General features: G+C 36.2%; 1 protein-coding gene across 2 annotated transcripts in view; it reads left to right on the forward strand.

The window, feature by feature from the left end:
- LOC149798407 (receptor-type tyrosine-protein phosphatase alpha-like) overlaps positions 1-18,852 on the forward strand; it is a 135,019-nt gene that overhangs the window by 76,635 nt on the left and 39,532 nt on the right. For both annotated transcript variants that reach the window (XM_089963608.1, XM_089963607.1), the window contains 4 exons: positions 8,920-9,114; positions 10,093-10,239; positions 14,890-15,030; positions 16,235-16,375. In XM_089963608.1, coding sequence (XP_089819734.1) covers positions 8,920-9,114; positions 10,093-10,239; positions 14,890-15,030; positions 16,235-16,375 — 624 coding nt within the window. The remainder of the gene's footprint in view (positions 1-8,919; positions 9,115-10,092; positions 10,240-14,889; positions 15,031-16,234; positions 16,376-18,852) is intronic.

Here is an 18,852-nt window from a genome sequence, read left to right on the forward strand (position 1 = left end):
TAGAAATATCAGACAATATCTATATAATGCACTACCATTGATCAATTAACGACAACTCAAAATGCATCTGCGCAGCATGCGATGACATTAGTAAAAAGAAAAGAACTCGAAAATGATCACGTATGGACAAAGTTGCATAATATCGTTACTGGCGATTTGGATAATATTTTTTTTTTTTTAACAGACAATAACGTTTTATCTCCTTGATTGTTCTATCTCATTTATTCATCATGGTCACATGTTGATATAGGTGCTGATGTAAATTGCAGACAATCCCGTCGTGGTTTTATGACCCAGCGATAACTTAAAGTTTACTTCATGATTATAAAAACTCGTCAGATCTCGACGATATTCGCAAAAAGATGAACACACATTTCAGCCGTAGGGCAATATATATTATAGATTATATGGTAGCTGACGGACAATGACTGCAGAGGAGGAATGGAATATGCTGACACTTCTTTTGCCGAGAAAACTTGTCTGCCCAAACAATTATTCACTAATATTTTTGTACACGATATGACTTTATTAGAGATATCAACGTCTTTGTATATACATTATGACAATATCAGGTCGTCAGTTAAGAACCCACTGGGCACTAAATAGATATGTTAGGCATACCGGAACAAACATTAGATGATCACCTTCAAATTCACAACTCAGTGACCATCACTCAGCGCGTGATACCATTCTCAGTGACCAGAAAGTTGTAACATGTTATCTTGATCGTTTGTGTACGTCACGATGTCATACCACCCAAGGAATCTTCAGAACTGCATCAGTATTTTCTTGATGCAAAGGAAGAATTCGTCGTTGACAATGCCGCATGTGTCTATTCCACATGATATTTTGAAATACAGAAAGAGCGACGAGTTTACAATGGCAGAATGAACAACACATGTCCTGCATCTATTTTATCTCTTCTTCCTCCAGATAATATATACTTTGTCTGAATACAATTGATCGCCAAGAGATAAAAGGAATATTGGGTCATGAGTTACAAATTATATCCTATACGGGTGCAATGAAGTCACGGTACTTCTGCTGTCACGATAACACCTCAGACTCCCCTTGGAGTTCTGAACGGCTTTGACAGTATCAACTACAATGATGCATCCCCAGTTACCGCTGCGCTGTGATATATAGAGGTTCTCTCGTGGAAAACCCCAACCAGAATGTAATGCCTTATGAAGGCCGGTGAAATTAAAACTGTTCTGCAGCACGTGTGACCGAGAATTTTACTAATTCTCGACGTAAATATCGTGTTACTGAGCATAGATGTGCGGGAATATCTCAGTGAGAATACAATTTGATCGGCTAATGTGCAATTTCCTTGCAAGCGTGTTGTTAAATTTTCCTCCGGTGATGTTTTGGATAGCCAACCTGCTCTGCAAAATATCAGAACAACATTATTATTTTTCGGATAAATCATTTTTCACGGATTCAAAATCTCATTTGGTAAATGATCCAGTTGCAAATCACAAACTTATGTATCTAAATGAGGCATCGTATTCTGGTAAAACAGAGCTCAAGATCAACTTGTTTACAATTTTAGTTGATGACTCAAAACCTCGTCGAGTTAACCCTACGCGGAAACTTGCGTTCGACATGAGGCAACGTGAAGTTACCTCACAAACTTGTCATAGTGTTCTTTCCATGTGGAAAAGAGAATCCGGATTGGATCCGATACGTATGGATAACAAGTATATACATCGCATTGCAATATGGGACGAAATATGTACAGTACACGTTTACACGATAAAAATGATTTTATCATGGTTGAGTACCAATCCTATTTGCGGAATCATGTGTGGAAATCAATGTCATTCTCCCCCTATTTGTTACATATGTCCCCATCACAGGCTGGTGTCCAAAGCGAATCATTATGATAAAGATCTAGACGATCATTGCACCACGGATAATAAACTGCGTGAGTTAAAGTTACAAATGCGACTAAAATTTGACCTGAAAAGATATGACAAAATGCGTTAGGCGATCGTGAAAAATTCATATGATGACTTTCTTGCCACCTGATTCCCCAGTGATATCAGCGTTCGTCACAGGTAAACAATTACGTGACACTCTTCAGTGTGAATAGTTAAGGCTTCACAAAGACAAATACCCAAACGAATATGCCCCACTCGTATACAGACGGTGGATACTCTGGGAAAACATATCAACGTACCAATACCAGGATTGGAAACAACACTCAACCTGGAACTGAATTGTACAATCGATATGCCAGTATGTTAGCTTGAGCATGCGACTAGTGTTGATTCGACTCCATGGTGTCCTGGATACGCAACCTCCGTTCATTGATTAAGTCGTCTAACAATATAGAGCTCACGGCTTTTCTAATTCATTGATGATCACGTAGAATGGTCAAATCTTGCATAAAGTGCTGTGTCACGGTTAAAGATCTATCACAAATCGCACACGTTGAACTTGATAGCATTTTCAACAGCGCGTTGTTCAGCATCAAAATTAATTTTTCTCAACTGCTTCCGCAGACAATTAGCATCATGATAGCAAACAAAATGGATCTTACCGAAGTTATGACACCCAGCGAAGTTTTCCTGACTGTAGTGATCTCACCTGGATTACACAATGGGTTTGGCACAACAACAAAATGATCATTGTATCGTGTTAATAATCAACGAGGTTATCTACGTGGCAATCGTCATTCTCATATGCCGTGGGTGTAACCGGCGACATGGCGATATGAGCCTTGTGTGCTGACACTCTGAGATAGAGCTTTGTTGATGCATGACCCGCCGTGGTGATACTGTGTATCGACCGGTATCACTAAAAATTATTCTCTCACACATCAACATAATCATTGCTGCAACGGGTCAGGTTTGAAATTTTCTGTGTCGTTAAACTCCAGATAGCATCAGTGACTATTCTTGTTCCACCTTCTATATCTCAAGATGCGTATCGATATCACACTACAGAACCGCTCCGGTGGCCTAGTGGTTCGAGCATCTGCCTTGGATGCGGGAGGTCGTGCGTTCCATCCCAGGCCGAATCATACCAAAGACTTACAAAAATGGTACTAACAGCTGCCTTGCTCGGCGCTCAGCATTAAGAGGTTAGTGTTATCACTGGTTGTCCTGGTGTCGGGATAATGTGACTGGGTAGGGCATTATGCTACATGTCTGCGGCATGATTCCCCAGTGCTAGACATCACTTTAAACTGCCACACTGCAGATATCGTAGCGATATTACTGAAAAATTGTTAAAGCTACGTTAGAAATCAAAATCAAACACACACACACACACACACACACACATATCACACTAGAGCGAGGCTGGAGCCTGCCAAAATTAGTTCAATATAGGCTACTGCGACTGCACTGGTCTTTTGTTTGCCACGGCGGGTTTCATCGCTGTCGTGCTCGTAATTTAATTGTTCGATGCGGCTACGACCACAGGAAGTCTTTCTGCCATCCTATAATCGTACCGCAAGTGTACGGCTAAATTGTTCGAAAATGACTTAATCGTTTTAAACACCATCATGTCCTTTGCGATAATTTGACCAAGTTACGTTTCATAAACGCCTTTACGTCTCTGAGAAATTTTCAGCCTTGATCAACCTGCGTCAGACTTGGTCAACTTAATTGTCTACACGCCAATATGCGGTTGGATGTGCCTGCGACCTCGGTGGAAGTTTTCTATGTCAACGGTTTAACCTTCTTGTGACAGAACCAAACTATCCGCCTGGTGAACTTCTTTGGGTGTTTTGACGTCAAAACGATTCCCATGGATTTTATTCTTGATGCCGGTAAAAATATCTGACATAAATGCTTGTCGCACCAACCAAATAGCGGTAATATATTTTTCTTAAACTCAAGCGGCATTTGCTAATTTGCTAACACTACGGTGTCTTTCCAATAACCACTGCTCTGTAATAAATCGATACCATCATATGAGTGTTAACACTCCAATATTTTTTAAGACCCTAGTTAATTGCCTCTAACAGCTAACATTGCCCGTATTGCGGCTGTTATTAACCATTTTGCAAGATGTTGTGCACATATGTGAACTAATGTTATTTAACCGGCCAATTTTTTTCACGATAAGCTATGTTTGGCTGAATTAAATAACAGTTACTGAATGCAACATCGCGTCGGTAACATTCGCGATCTGTTTCAGTGGGTGTGTTGTCACAATGGAGAGGACGTCAATCTAGTAGAATATACAGTCGAGTCTCATTCCCATGGTAATTAAACCCCGATAATTGTTTCCTTTCTGCGTATTTCGTTAATGGCGGCTATAGTCGCCTCCCTCAACGACGATGCACTTTAGCCAACCAACTTGTTTGCCGTCGACAAAAAATTATATATTTTCACGATATATCGCGCACACATTATTGTGGTTGGTTTCCGTTTATTTATCGTGATGATTATATGTCCGTCTACTGCGTCCATGTAACACTTGCATCGCAGACAATATAAACGTGTGGGCATTTCATATCACTAAGGCAGTCAATAAACTAACCACATACAATTCATTGACCAATTACAATAAATTGTCTGAAGTACGCGACGAGTTTCGCATAGTTGACAATTCATCATCAAAATAAAATCATCCCGGTAAAATTTCATTAGGCATACCCCCAACAGTGTGAGTGAGATAATCACATGACCATTGGTTTACGGTATGACTCATTTGTCACTTAACCTCGTTATGAGAATGATACCATGGGACGGGTTATATCTTGTTGCACCAACCGCAGATGATCAGACATATTATATCGTTCTGCAAGATTACAACGAGGCCACCAAGAACATGGAAGTCAGCGACATTGTTGGATTCTTCAGCAACATGAAAGACGAAAATGTCATAGAAGACAAAGAGATCGCCATGGCAAGAGAAGCAACCGCAGAGATTATGATGATGCAATAGCTTCTTCCGGCTATATTTAAGAGATCAGAGGTGCTACCGCATTTATTCCTGAGCAAATCAGAAAGGCATGCGGAACCAGAAAGTACAGAAATCGCATAGAAATCGCCACGAAAAAGACAAGGGAAGACATTGGTGATTTCGCTTGCATGTCTGCTCATGAAATATCGCCAGATTATTAATCAGAACTGCCGACGGTAATACAATTTATAAACATTTGAGAAAGACGCCACATTAGCCGCGAGTGAGTATCACGACAGAGATAAATAATTATTGCAGCTCAAATAAATCCTAAATCAAATGGGGAATGTTTAAGATGGGTTTATCTAGAGATTTGCCGTCTCACTAGGGTAAATGATAATGATCCCAGACGATTCAGAGTTTTAAAGCAGGTAGGGGTTAAATTATCTGAATAAATTGTGTTGAAAAATCGAATTAACATCCAGCTGAAACATCGATTAAAACATCGACTATAAAAACCGATTGAAACTCATAGTGAGACCTCTCCCATTTAAACAAGTCTATAACCCAAATCGGAGTGAAGCAATCGCGACAGCGTACTTTCTCAATAATATTAACGTAGAAGTTGATCCATTAGAAACCCTCGTGCGGAGTTTACTTGCCGGAAATAATTCCCACCATGCCATCAAAGAAGCATCAGCAAACTGTCGGCGATTGAACGCGAGTCGAATCATGCACCCACATACTGCCCTCCTGCTGATCAACGGGGAGATTGACTACCACATTTACATCAGAGACTAAAGTCCTTGCCGCAATTACATTTTTTGTCATCACAATTACAGAGGTGACTTACTAATATCAGTAATGGGATTCACGTTGAATCGGAATAGATTAATTTCACCTCTTGAAAGCATAAATACCACAACGACTACCAACACGATGGTGTCAGTGTCGAAAATGATGCCGGAATCTGGTGTTGTATTTCCCAGCGCGATTATGGCGCCCCTGTAGCACAATAAAGATAGCACTGGATCAGCTTCATGTGTATTACAGCTTGCTCAACATTAGATCTGTGCCGTTTGGTTGGATACCAGTCAATAATACACTATTTTTTTCATGATAAACGCAACAAGAATTAACAATCCTATATGTACCACAGTAAAAATTCCCGGCTGCCTTTACGAGAGACGATCAATGCTGAATTTCAATGGCGTATGTGCACAGCAACAGGACAATATTATCGTTCACGAGCCGACACTGGATTCGGACATCGAGATAAAAATTTTCGGGTACCGCATTGACACTAGTTCATCGTCAATCAAAACGGTGCTCGGATGCGACTGGGGAACAAACCGTGGAACAATATTCTGATTGCGATAGACGTCATATAGCACCCGACATCGTGACCATCATATAGACGATCGCGATACATCGCAAGTGCGACGACATCAATGGACATTTTTCGTCGGGGGAAGGAAGGGTGTATCGCGAAAGGAACATATTTTGTAAAGTTTTGTATCGAATAGATCTCTATGCGACTTAATAATGGTCATAACAATATTTATATCCTCGTGAGATTCACGCTGACATATTGAGATATGCATTTGCTTCATTTCTTAAAGAAACACTTTCCGTTAGTTTGTATATCATTTGCAAGACGGGGTAATGGTCAGTTACAATTAGTCCCTGATGTTAATTAAATAAACAATGACGATCATACACAATTACTTCGCCAGCCGAGTCAGAGTGATAAATTTACGCTCGTCTGACTATTGAGTTTATTACAGAGACTGGTTAGGCGATGTTGCTCATGGGTTATTTGCCAGAATTTTACCAGTGTTCACGACATCTGTGAGAAGGCCGTTGGGTTTGTTAAGATTAAGGTAACTGACGAAGGGTGGTTTGCTGCCTGGCGTGGGATTTCTGAGATATAAAATAGATTATTTAGATTAGTTTCCGTAGTTGGAGACAAGAATAAATTGCCAATCGCAGCGCTGAACAAATCTACATGGACCATTAATTGTCGTAACACTAGCGGTCTGCCACTACCAAATAACAAAACAAAAATGCACGCCAAGGACAGTGAGAATCAATGCCTAAGGCAATTTATTTCCTAAATGTCAAAAGTCCGGGAACATAACGGCTAATCTTATCGCTAATCTGAGCTAAAATAAACTTTGAACAAACACTTCTACACGTAGTTGCATCTGGAGCAGGGTACATCGATTGGAATAAGACTAGAGGACTATTTCACCTCTTTACCTGAACATAATATAGACTGGCGATGTGAGACAAAATTCATCGTTAGTGTCCAATGCATCCTCGGACCATATAAACCGCCGTTGAGTCCAGAAGAGGGTTTAAAAAACCTGGAATAGACCTCTGAATAATATAGGAAGGGAAAAGTACTTTGGTTAAATGCTGTTTTTAAATTAGCCTCGGATGACCAAATCTATCTAAAACAGACTATGTTTACTGCATTGAACATTTAAATATAGTTGCGAAATGGAATTATGGGTTGGGTGGGATTTGCAGCTTACTGTCATTCTCCTTAGATAATAAATAGACCGTCAGTAATATCGACGTAAACATTCAACGAAGCAATTGATAAACGGTAACGGATACTACAGCAAAATAAATGGAATCCCTTGCCAGTTCAATCAATACTGCTTCTGAATCCTTAATGATCAATAACACTGCAAGCGAGATGTCTTGTATTGGTTAAACATCACATTTTTGTACACGCGGTGACATACACTTGTCAGAGTCCCCGACTCCCATCAACACATGGCTGCTTGTCTGTATAAAAATGTTTTCGTCACCCACCCCGCATTTTTGTTTCCATCCACCTCGCCCAATGTGAGTTTGAAAAATAGAAGGCCAAGGCGTCCCTTCTCTTCTATTCAATGTTTCCGAATTATACGTTGTAAGTCTGGTGGATAGAGATGGTAAGGAACCGCGAAAGAGATGCATGTTTTGGCTTTCTCGACTTTTATATTTCAAAGAGGAATTCCGATCGTGATTTTGGTTTTATTCACTACCTAAGCAATTTTCCCTACTGAATACTCTACTGCTAAGGCACCCACTTACACGTAGTCTCTTGTTAATGCTTATCAGACTGAGATAGATTAGTCAGGCGTATGGAGTATGATTTATTGCGCTTTCGGGTGGCAACTGGTGATGAGCAATACTAGTAGGTCAATTCATTTGCACTACAGGAGGATTATTTATTATGTTCTCCTCCCAGTCATCCAAAACAGCTATTTTGACCTGATTCACGTCTAGAACGTAAATGTAACAGTATTATAGAAATCATTGGCGATCTCATCTAATATTTTGTAACGGCCTCTATATCGATCCAATTTCTTTTAATTTCATTAATGGATTAGCATCACGATCAACAGGTTGCCTCATAGAAAAGCCATTTTTTATTCTTGAAATGAAACTATTGTTCCACAAAGGTTCCATTTAAGTAATGTCCACATTGATGTCTGATTATTTTAGTAGAAGTGACGATTGTACAACAGGACATTAATCATACTGAGATCACGATGAACAAGTTTTACCAAACAATCCCTTCAATGGTATTGATCTAATCGACCATCTTGTTGTCGTTTGATTCTTAGGTTTACTACTAGTATGGGACGTTGGTATATAATGAACATGTACACACAGTGATGAGTAGAGTGTTGTCTTTAAAGATGGGTTTCCTAAATGTGACAGTGAACGAATTCAGAAAATTTCATTCAGTGCGATGGTCGTTTCGGGTAATGTCCATTTTAGAGGCTAAGTAAACTCCTCCTTCATTAAAGGTAGACAAAACTGTATTATTATCTTTTTAAATGACTAATCGACCAAATATTACTCGTATAATTTTCTATTCGTAAGCCTCTAAAAAGACGCAGATCATATTTAGGTGTTCGAGTTGAAGAAGCATCCACACAAATTCCGAAATAGTATTGACTTATACATCATCTAGTATACAGGATTTGAGTGTTAAGATGTGATGCTTTATGAAAGTAAATGTTTATCTGTTTCTTACTTTTCTTTTAGGGGATGATCAACTTTCTGGCTTTAATCTGTATCTCGGTAATAATTCAAATTCGTGGACGTACAACCATTCATTCGTGGTGATCTCATCAGCTAATAACATACATGTTTGTAAACCTAATAACACCGTTGCTCGTTTCATCTCTTTGGTGAGGTTGAGCAATATAATGACCATATGCGAAGTTATTGTTGATGGTGGTAAGTTGTTTATTATATTTTATTTTTACACTTTACGTGTTTAAAAATAATAACAAATCAGATTTAATAATATTGCAGCGATTCCCATAACGATTAAAAGCAACATCAGTGGTAGAATAAGTAGTAATTAACTCATAGCCATTTGAGTTTTGGAACAATAGTTTTAGTAGCGCATCAACTATTATATTTAGTTCTCTTCCTCAATGAGAGATTCGTCGGTACCGTTGTCCAAAAATCCGCTCGTTTCGCTTGAAGAACTTGATTAATATTGCGTATGAACTATCCCTCACAATATTCATAAGCTCAATTAATAACTTCATGAGCAATAATGTTCATTTAAGTTTGTTGAAAGTTGAACAAACATACAAATATATGTCCTTAAGTTCTGTTGAGAGCTCTAAATAACCATTTTGAAATAACGTCCAGATGCTTTGATAATATATGAAAAATTATATATAAACCTAATTACAGTTAAAATATCCAATGAGTCATTAAATTTTAAGCAAGGGTAAATTTTTTAAAAGAGAAGAAAAACGAAATTGGTGGTTTGTTTTGCTGAGTACTAACTATGCAGCATATTAAAAAGTCGCATTCCATATGTAAAACATATTTCTCACCTACTAAACATTTAAATTTCATGTATGACACTCTTGTTATGCCAGGTGAGTGAGTAATATTATGATATGCAATGCATCTTAGATACAGGTCCCAGAACGTACTATTTATCCTGTGTAAAGCCCCTTGAACATGTGTTTTTGTCTTAATAATAATTTATGCATATTTCCTGCTCATCCTCTTAAATATAATTCATCTCTTGTTTTGTTATAACTTCATATCCACATTATTCTGGCCAAGCATTATTAATATTCGTAAATCTGGTGAAGATAAATGCTGAATTTATTTCATTTCATAATATTTTAATTTTTTCTAAATATTATTGTTTAAGAATGTAATATTTTATATTTGACAAATCTACAGAATGTACCGACGGTGAGTTTTCCAAGTTTACTGAGTTTTGTAACAATACATGTGGAAAATGTGTCTATGGCCAGCCATGTAACAAAACGGATGGAACGTGTCCTAACGGGTGTGATCCAGGATGGAAAGGAAGTCATTGCAATGAAGGCAAGTGTACTGGTTTAAATAAATTAGAATGATATTCTTAAAGAGTGTATTTTATTTCTGCTATAAAAGGCAACAGCAACCTACATGCATTTAAATTATGTTCTCTAGCAAACTTGTACAATTCTTCAACCATTGTTAGCTTTAAAGATACCAAATTACAATCTGTGATTCCTTTCCTTGTTGTTGTATTTTGTTTGAAAATGAAAGACTATAAATAATCTGTTAAATTTTAAATGCATTGATATCTTAAATTTCGTGATGTTGCGTAAAATTGACTACAATCGAAGTAAAATCAAAATACTAACCTGAAGTATCTTATAGCAGCTTCGAAGGAATGTTAGTATATGATTCATGTCGCTTTTAGATGGTGGAATATGTCATTGTGATGTTATATATAGAGATTCAAAAGTGTCAGTGCTATATTTTAGATGCACAATTCAAATCAAGGAAATAATGCCATCATAACCTTTAATGCGTAATGACAATCAATGACATCATAGCCATGAGTTTGCTTAGGAAATTGGCAAAGTAACCTATAATAATATATACAATTAATAAAACAATATTGCGTTACGAATCTATGCTCTTCAAACAACTAATATAAGTGATCGAAAGCCAGCAAGTTTCATAACATACGGCACATAATGTATCTCCCTAGAAAACAACGTGACAGTTCATAAAAAAAATGTTCAGTACCTTGAATTAAAACCCATATAGTCTTAAAGGTTATATCACTCTTCCCCAATTTATGATGTTCCAAATGAAATCCAGTGTTGTTACAAATAAAGTAAAATATTGAATGTGCTGATGTGCATGTAGTCGCGACTGTGCTTGTGTGCCAACTGCCTAAAATGTGGCGAGTATTGACATTGTTTTGATTGGTCACAATAATATAATTCATAACGTCCTTCACAGAATTAACTATAACTCCAAAATAATGATTTAATCGAAGTATTAATGGGCACCTTGAACTTCAAGTGAATAACTGAAATAAAAATCCAGACAAATTAAAAATGGAACATAACAATAAAGCTTGATTCTAATTCGGATTTAAGTAGAGATGAGAAAGTTTTTAAAAAAAATGTTAAATACCCTCCACTTGACCTAGTTCGTACGTAATGCCAATTTCAGGAAACACTGATCCTAATGGAGAAGTTCATTTCTGCAACCCTATATGTCAGAATCAAGACTATATTTATAAAAGAAAAACTGTATAAAATATGTTTACAGGTACTATTCAATCTATGATCATAGAGAAATAATAGCTCCTCTTGTTGTTGTTTACAAAATAATTGTTTTCAGTCAAAAAGGCCCTATCCTGATTTCGGACACAGGTCAATTATAAACTAAAGATAACTACAGCATATACTCATTGGAAAAAAATCTACAAACGATACTAATTAACTATAAAGAACACATACCCTCATAAAGACAAACGAAAAATATATGCAGTAAAGAATTGTATTAAATATCAGACAAAATGACATCAGCTGATGTCCTGTGACACCATAGATACATGAAGCAATACAATACTTCCAAACACGTGAAAGCGCATCAGCAATTACATAATCTATTCCCTTAAAGTGCCTGATGTCAATTTTGCGACATCAAACTCCATCATAATAATCTCTGATTTAATTTTATATCACTAATGAAGGTTAGGGGATTGTGGTCACTAAATACTATAATCAGAGAAGGAGCGGTACTCAATATACACTTCAACGTGTTGCAAAGCCAATATCAAAGCCAAACATTCTTTCTCGATTGTGTAACTTACCTGGCTCTTGTTTAATTTGTTATAGAAATAGCACACTGTTGATCTACACCATTTTCGTCTTCATAAATCAATATTCCATCAGCCCCAACATTTGCGCCAACATACATTTTAAATGATTCATTGAGATTTGGAGCTAAAAGAACTGGTGCACGCTTCAGGATGCCTCTAAACTTATCAAAAGCCTCATGGCATGTTTTCAGACTAATGGAACTTGGTTTTCTTACTCAACAAGTTAGTTTCGGGTTCAGCTATTATGACAAATTTGGAGCAGCATTTCCGATATAATCGCTACAAACCCAAATTCACGTCAAATACTTTACTGATATATACATGGAATTCAGAGATAGCCCTGACAACAACTTAAGTAGGTTGAACTGGACAGTATCCCACAAAATGTCCTGAAAAGTTTTTAAAAAAGCACCGCAAAGCTCACATTTACTTAAATTAATTGTAAAGGTTACATCATTGAGTATGTCAAAGAATTTCCGAATGGTTTTCATGTGTCGATGTAAATGATGATATCATCGATGTAAGCGTCACAGTTATCTAGAACAGATGTGATCATGTTCATTAAATGTTGACAAGTACAAGGCGAACATTTTGACCCAAACTACATTACTTTATACTCAATTCCATCTGGTGTTACGAATGACGAAATTTCATTTGACCATTCTGTTTGTGGAGTTTGCCAGTACCCTTTCAAGAGTTGTAACTTCGTGACATACGTTGAATTTTACAATTTTATCAATGCAGACAACAACTCTTAGCAATTGATATGAATCTGTTGTAACCACAATATTCACCTTTTTTTAATCGGTACACATGCAGAGACTATTGTCTCGTTTTGGCACAAGAATACATGGCGAATTCCAGTCAGTTTGGCGTGGAGCATTGAAATCATTCTCCAGCAGATATTGAATACCTTTTCAAACTTTTCTGCTTGAGAGGTATCCTTTTAAATGAATGCTGTTTCTTTGATGCAAAAGCGACAGCTTCAACGTCGTGGTAGATTTAATATGTTCCAGTTGAAAAATCCGGCAAAATTTCATCTTTTTCCACTAATATATGTTTTAGTTCACTTTTCTTTTAGTTGCAGATATGAAAGTTTCTTGTCCAGTCTGTTTAATATTTCTGAATTATGACGATTAGTTACACCAACGTCACTGCAGTCATATTTCCTTTTATGGCTTACATCCTCACTGTTTGGGTCAGATACAACTCAATTGACTTTATGAGTAACATGACTATCCATATCAACATAATCCGTTAACATATTAACATATATAAAGTACTAATCATGTAATTTAAGTCACTTATTTTCATCCTAACGTTATAATGACCATAACAATTAACCAGAAGTGGACTTTAATGCATGGACAAGAGAGTGAGAACTTTATCACTTGGATAAAAACCTCTCTGTCTTTTGTATTTCTGCCATAACTTAATTTCAGTTTTCATCTGGGCTCCGATAAATGACCGACACAGTCTACCATCATTCTGCTAATGGTTCGTCAAAGGCAGGCATAATTTCCAGATGACCCTTAGGTAACTTTTGATCGGGTTTTCCTACCATTTTACAAGTGTGAATAGATCGACAATGTTTATAAACACTACTTTTAATTCTTGACCAGTAAAACGATTCAAGATGTCGTGATAAATCTAATAGGCTCTTAAATGCCCATCCGAAGGAATTTCATGAGATAGGCTAGGCTACACTTAGGAACAACACTTTGATATCTCAATTGACCTCTCGTTACCAGTTGGTACCTCAGGTGGTTTCCATTTCTTCATTTCTCATAAGGACCCCATTTGTAACAAATAAAAAGAAACAGGTAATCTTCAGTTCAGCTGATAGCCTTCTGAAAGAAACAGGACATCTCAGCATCTTTCTCCTGCTTGGTAAAGGTTCATTGTCGCTTTTCACCCTGATTAGAATAAAGAGAATGAGTAGTAAAAAGAGAATGACTGTGATGAATACTTCTTGAATGATCAATACGAGGCGCAAACGTGACCTCGTCAAGAGCCTGACCGATAAATGCGTCAGCTAAAGGAATAAATTTCAGATTGACATCATTCTCATGAGCTCTTTGTGCAATAACTCTAGTAAATGAATTTCGACAAAAGTCAGTTACAAAATGCATACATACATAAGTTTAATGTACGTCGAGGAATGGTAAGCACACAATATAAATCAAATATACATAACAATTGAAAAATAATGAAAATATAATATATTTAACTCTAACAGTGCATACGTTGAGTTGAAACTATAATATATAGATATAAAATTTTGCAAATTTAAAACTGTGTATATGACAAAATAATAAAGATATTAATTTTGGATGTGCATCAATTCCTAACTCAGACACTTAAGATTACCCGATAATATCATTTTCAAGTTCAGTGCACAAATAAGGAGTTATCTGTCCGAAAATGAGACAAAATGCTGCTACACTTGATAATCACTTTGTGGCAATTGTTTTCCAAACAATGACAGCTACTTCAAAACAGACGGACACTGCAATTGTGAATATATGGCTGGATGGCAGGGTGCTGTTCGCAAAAACGGTATGACATATTTTCGGATAAAATATAATTGTCCCCAACAGCTAGGTGTGATTGACACGTTTGTTTCTTTCTTCGGGGACAGGAATATGTTATATGGCAACGCGTGCAGTGAAACATGTGGCAATTGTTTTCGCGGCAATGACAGTTGCTCCAAAGAAAACGGAAGCTGCACTGGTGGACGTAAAGCTGGAGGGCAAGGTGATGATTGAAAAAAGGTATGACATTTTCAGATCAACAACAGTTGCCACCAAACACTAGATACGATGTTTCGTTCCCATTCATTGACGAGTTTGTTTCTTTTTCAGTGTGTGACACAGGAAAATATGGCCATGGCTGCAATGAAACATGTGGCAATTGTTTTGTCGGCAATGAAAATTGTTCCAATGTAGACGGAAACTGCACTGGTGGATGTAAAACTGGATATCAGGGTTATGGTTGCAAAAAAGGTATGACCTTTTTTCAGCAACAGTATTTACTGCCCCTAGATGTTATTTTAAAGTCACACATAATATGGTAAGCACAACGACAGACCAAAGGTTTTGTATTAGTAACTGTATAAAGCCAGTGGATAAAATAATTTATTTCCAGCAGGTCTGGTCATGAACGTTCTTAAATATATGAGACCATTCATTTTTGTTTTTTTTATTTCTTAACATACACTCTGTCACATTTGTGTTTTGCAATGTTAGTCGGCAATGATTTTTATACTAACCATTGATATAAACCGAGTTTCTGGCTTCAAAGGGTGCATTTAACAAAAATATATTCACGGAATGACGGAATCATCAGGACCGATTATATTTCTAAATAACTTCAAACATGCCAGTGGATAAAATAATCAGCACCTGCAAGTCTGGTGAAACAAGATATCAATAACACGTAACCATTTAATTATTGTTGCCTTTCTTCGTTAATTATCGTGTCCTCTGTCAGACTTTTCTGTTCCACTTTTTAATACAAAATAAAGATATCATTCTAGGTTGAGACTGTCCCATGCATAATGCCTCTTTGAACTTTGTGCACCTTTGACTGTTATATACAAGTGAAAATGAACTCATTTAATTCACCTATTACATTATCCAGAAGATTTGGTGAACACACAATTAAGCTTTTGAACAATTAAGGTTTCCAGAAATGTCATTTTCAAACTTGTTGTTATGGAGCGCAATTTCTAATGTTTACGCAATTTATAATCATTTCTATTTTAATTTCAACATTAATCTTTATACATTTATCCAAATCGATCAAAACCTGATGCCCAGTGATGTACATTCAATCATGGACTGTAATTGTAACCTGTTATAAAATGCTTATACACGATCAAAAGCTATATCTGATATATATAATTTGCATTATTCAACATGCTTCCCGTATACAAAGATATACATTCTCGGAATGAAAGAATCATGAGGACCGATTATATTTCTTAATAACTTCAAACATGCCAATGTCTACAATAATCAACACCAGCAAGTCTTGTGAAACAAGTTATGAAATACACGTGACCATTACATTCTTGTGGACTTATTGTTCATTTCTTGGTGTGCTCTCTGTCAGATTTTTCTATTTCTATTTTTAATACCAATTAATAATTTAATTCATGGTTGAAACTACGAAAATGGCGTAATTAACATTTGTTTCTTTCATCAGTCTGTGACACAGGAAAATACAGTTATAACTGCAACGAAACATGTGGTAATTGTTTATATGGCAATAGCAATTGCTCTACAGTGGATGGACACTGCATCTATGGATGCCAGACTGGATGGCGGGGTGACAATTGCAAAATAGGTCAGTAATAGTTTCAGTGCAAACGTAAGTGCCACCAAAAGCTATATATGATACTGGTACTTTGATAAAGAAGCGCGTAACATCAATAAGTAACTTAGACTAATATACGTAAGAAGTATGTGCTAGTGCTGGACCTGTTAAACAATTGTAAAGAAACATTTAAAATCTTGTATATCTAAGAACATTTCTCGACCACTACTATTTAAGAAAATCGCAAGGTCAAAATACCATATACACAATTCTAATCTGGACTATAGCGATATGTTTCAGTACTGGATCACATAAAAACAGACGTTTAAGTCTCATTTCTATTTGCGATGTTATTCCGAAAGTACAGGTCTTTGTTCCAACCAACAACGAGACCATTTCTGGGTCCCTCTTATCTAAATAAATTAAACCTACACCATATACATTTTTTAAATTATACGATAATTCAAATTCAGAGTTTAACCAATGATAACATTTTTTATTTTACAGTCGCTTATCTCTACATGTGGATGTTCCGAAGGAACACCTTTTCCTTTAAAGAAAGAATTATAACAATTTTCGCCTATTCATATTTTACATAAAATTAAGAAGTATTCAAGTTCCTAAAGAAAATACTAATTGTTTCATTCAGTCAATGTGGGTGAACATCGAATAGTATATGTATAGTTCAACATATCAAGAGAAACTCGGTAAACATCACGTAATTCTGTTTGGTAACGAGGTCATGTGGACTTCAACAGAAACTAAACATGTAATGCAAATCTGAAGCTTATATAGCCCTGCGAAACAACAAAGTTAGCTAACGTCCTATCACAGATGCATTTTTTTTATTAAATTAAACAATTACACAGCAACCGAGAAATAATTTTTTATTTTATCATTTTGTACACAGAATTATTCTCCCTTATATTAAATGTAACAAAGATTACTGATAAAGTATTTCCAGGCCTGCTTTATATAGCACTAAATTATAAGTAGTACAATCATTATAATAAAATAGTTCTATTAAAAAAAATGAAGGTCTTAAAGTGCTGTTTTGCTACAAAACAAATGAACAAAAATCTGTAATAATGTTCAGTGCAGAGAATCTAATATTCTGGGATCAGTCCAATGCCATATAAATAATATATACAAAACTAAAATTTACCAACAATATATTCCATGTATATGAGCTAGTAATTCGTATATAAATTAAGAAATTAAGTATTTGTTCTGAAATGCTGTGGAAATATCTGGCAATCTGGTGGGGCGGCCACCTTTCCGAAATGCGAACAGCTAATAGCTGGGCACTTTGCTAAGATACAGTTACAAACATAACGAAACTTTTCTCATATGGTGAATCGATTTCAACGCAGACATCCATGTCATGACAGGTAGATAAGTACGATGATGAAGTATAAACAAGGTAGATGCACCTTGATAGTTAAAACCAATAATTCTAACCAGACTTCTAACCTATGTACACGATTTCATTAAAAATGGATTGCTGATAACTATTATTTTATTCAAGTTCTATCAGATACAGAAAACAATGTTTTCCCAATTTCGTTTTGACATAATGCTGATGATAAATACAAATAATACGTATTTTGTATAATTGTTCAAGATATTAACTATTCGTCACTGTTAGATGAAAGATAAAATGAAAGGTGAAATGGAAAATTGATCGTTTACTGTGACTGAAGATTAAATCCTCTATTATGTTTCATAATTTGTTCTCCAACTCAATACAAGCCATAACAGCAACTGAAACAGACCGATGACACAATTTCACAGCATAAATATAGAACTAGCTCCTGTTATGTACGTCATATGGATATTGTCCAGAGGGTTGTACAAATCTTTCATAACACATCAAATACCGTGTTCATTTGTGCAAAGGTATTCATTGTACAATTAGAAAGAATATGTGAATGAAAAGCATATTTTAAGTTAATTATGTTTCTCCGATAATACTTACCCAAACAAATTACGTTAGGAATGTGATTGGAGAATGTATTCGAAGGAGAAAGCAAACTTTTTAAATAAATAATGTTTCTCCGAGATTAGTTACACAATCAGATTACTTAAAAACCCTCCCAACCACCCCGTCATGCAAGCATCCTCGTTAGTATCTCGCTCAGCTAAACATTTGCGACACCTTTTGGTATCCAGGTAATGTAATGGGTAAGAGTTATTACCTTGTATATATTGATATGGACAAGGAAAGACGAATTTTATTCTTTTATTGGGTCTAGATTTGCGAGTTAGCAGCCTAATATTCCTAACGTAATGTGATTTGAGAAAGTATTCGAAAGAGAAAGGTGATATGTAATAGATACAAAATCCCATAAGTGCTTTGTTCCGAGTTGGCAAAGGAAATTCCTTGACATATGTATACGCCGTATCAAACTCGTTATTTCCGATAAGTTTCGGAAAGATATAGCTTAGTCTGTATATCCTAGTTACGCAAGTTACTCTGCTTGAATGCAAAAAGATGTATCCAACAA

This window comes from Sinohyriopsis cumingii, chromosome 6 (genome assembly GCF_028554795.1).
Source record: "Sinohyriopsis cumingii isolate HCF-2022 chromosome 6, ASM2855479v2, whole genome shotgun sequence".
Classification (NCBI taxonomy): domain Eukaryota; kingdom Metazoa; phylum Mollusca; class Bivalvia; order Unionida; family Unionidae; genus Sinohyriopsis; species Sinohyriopsis cumingii.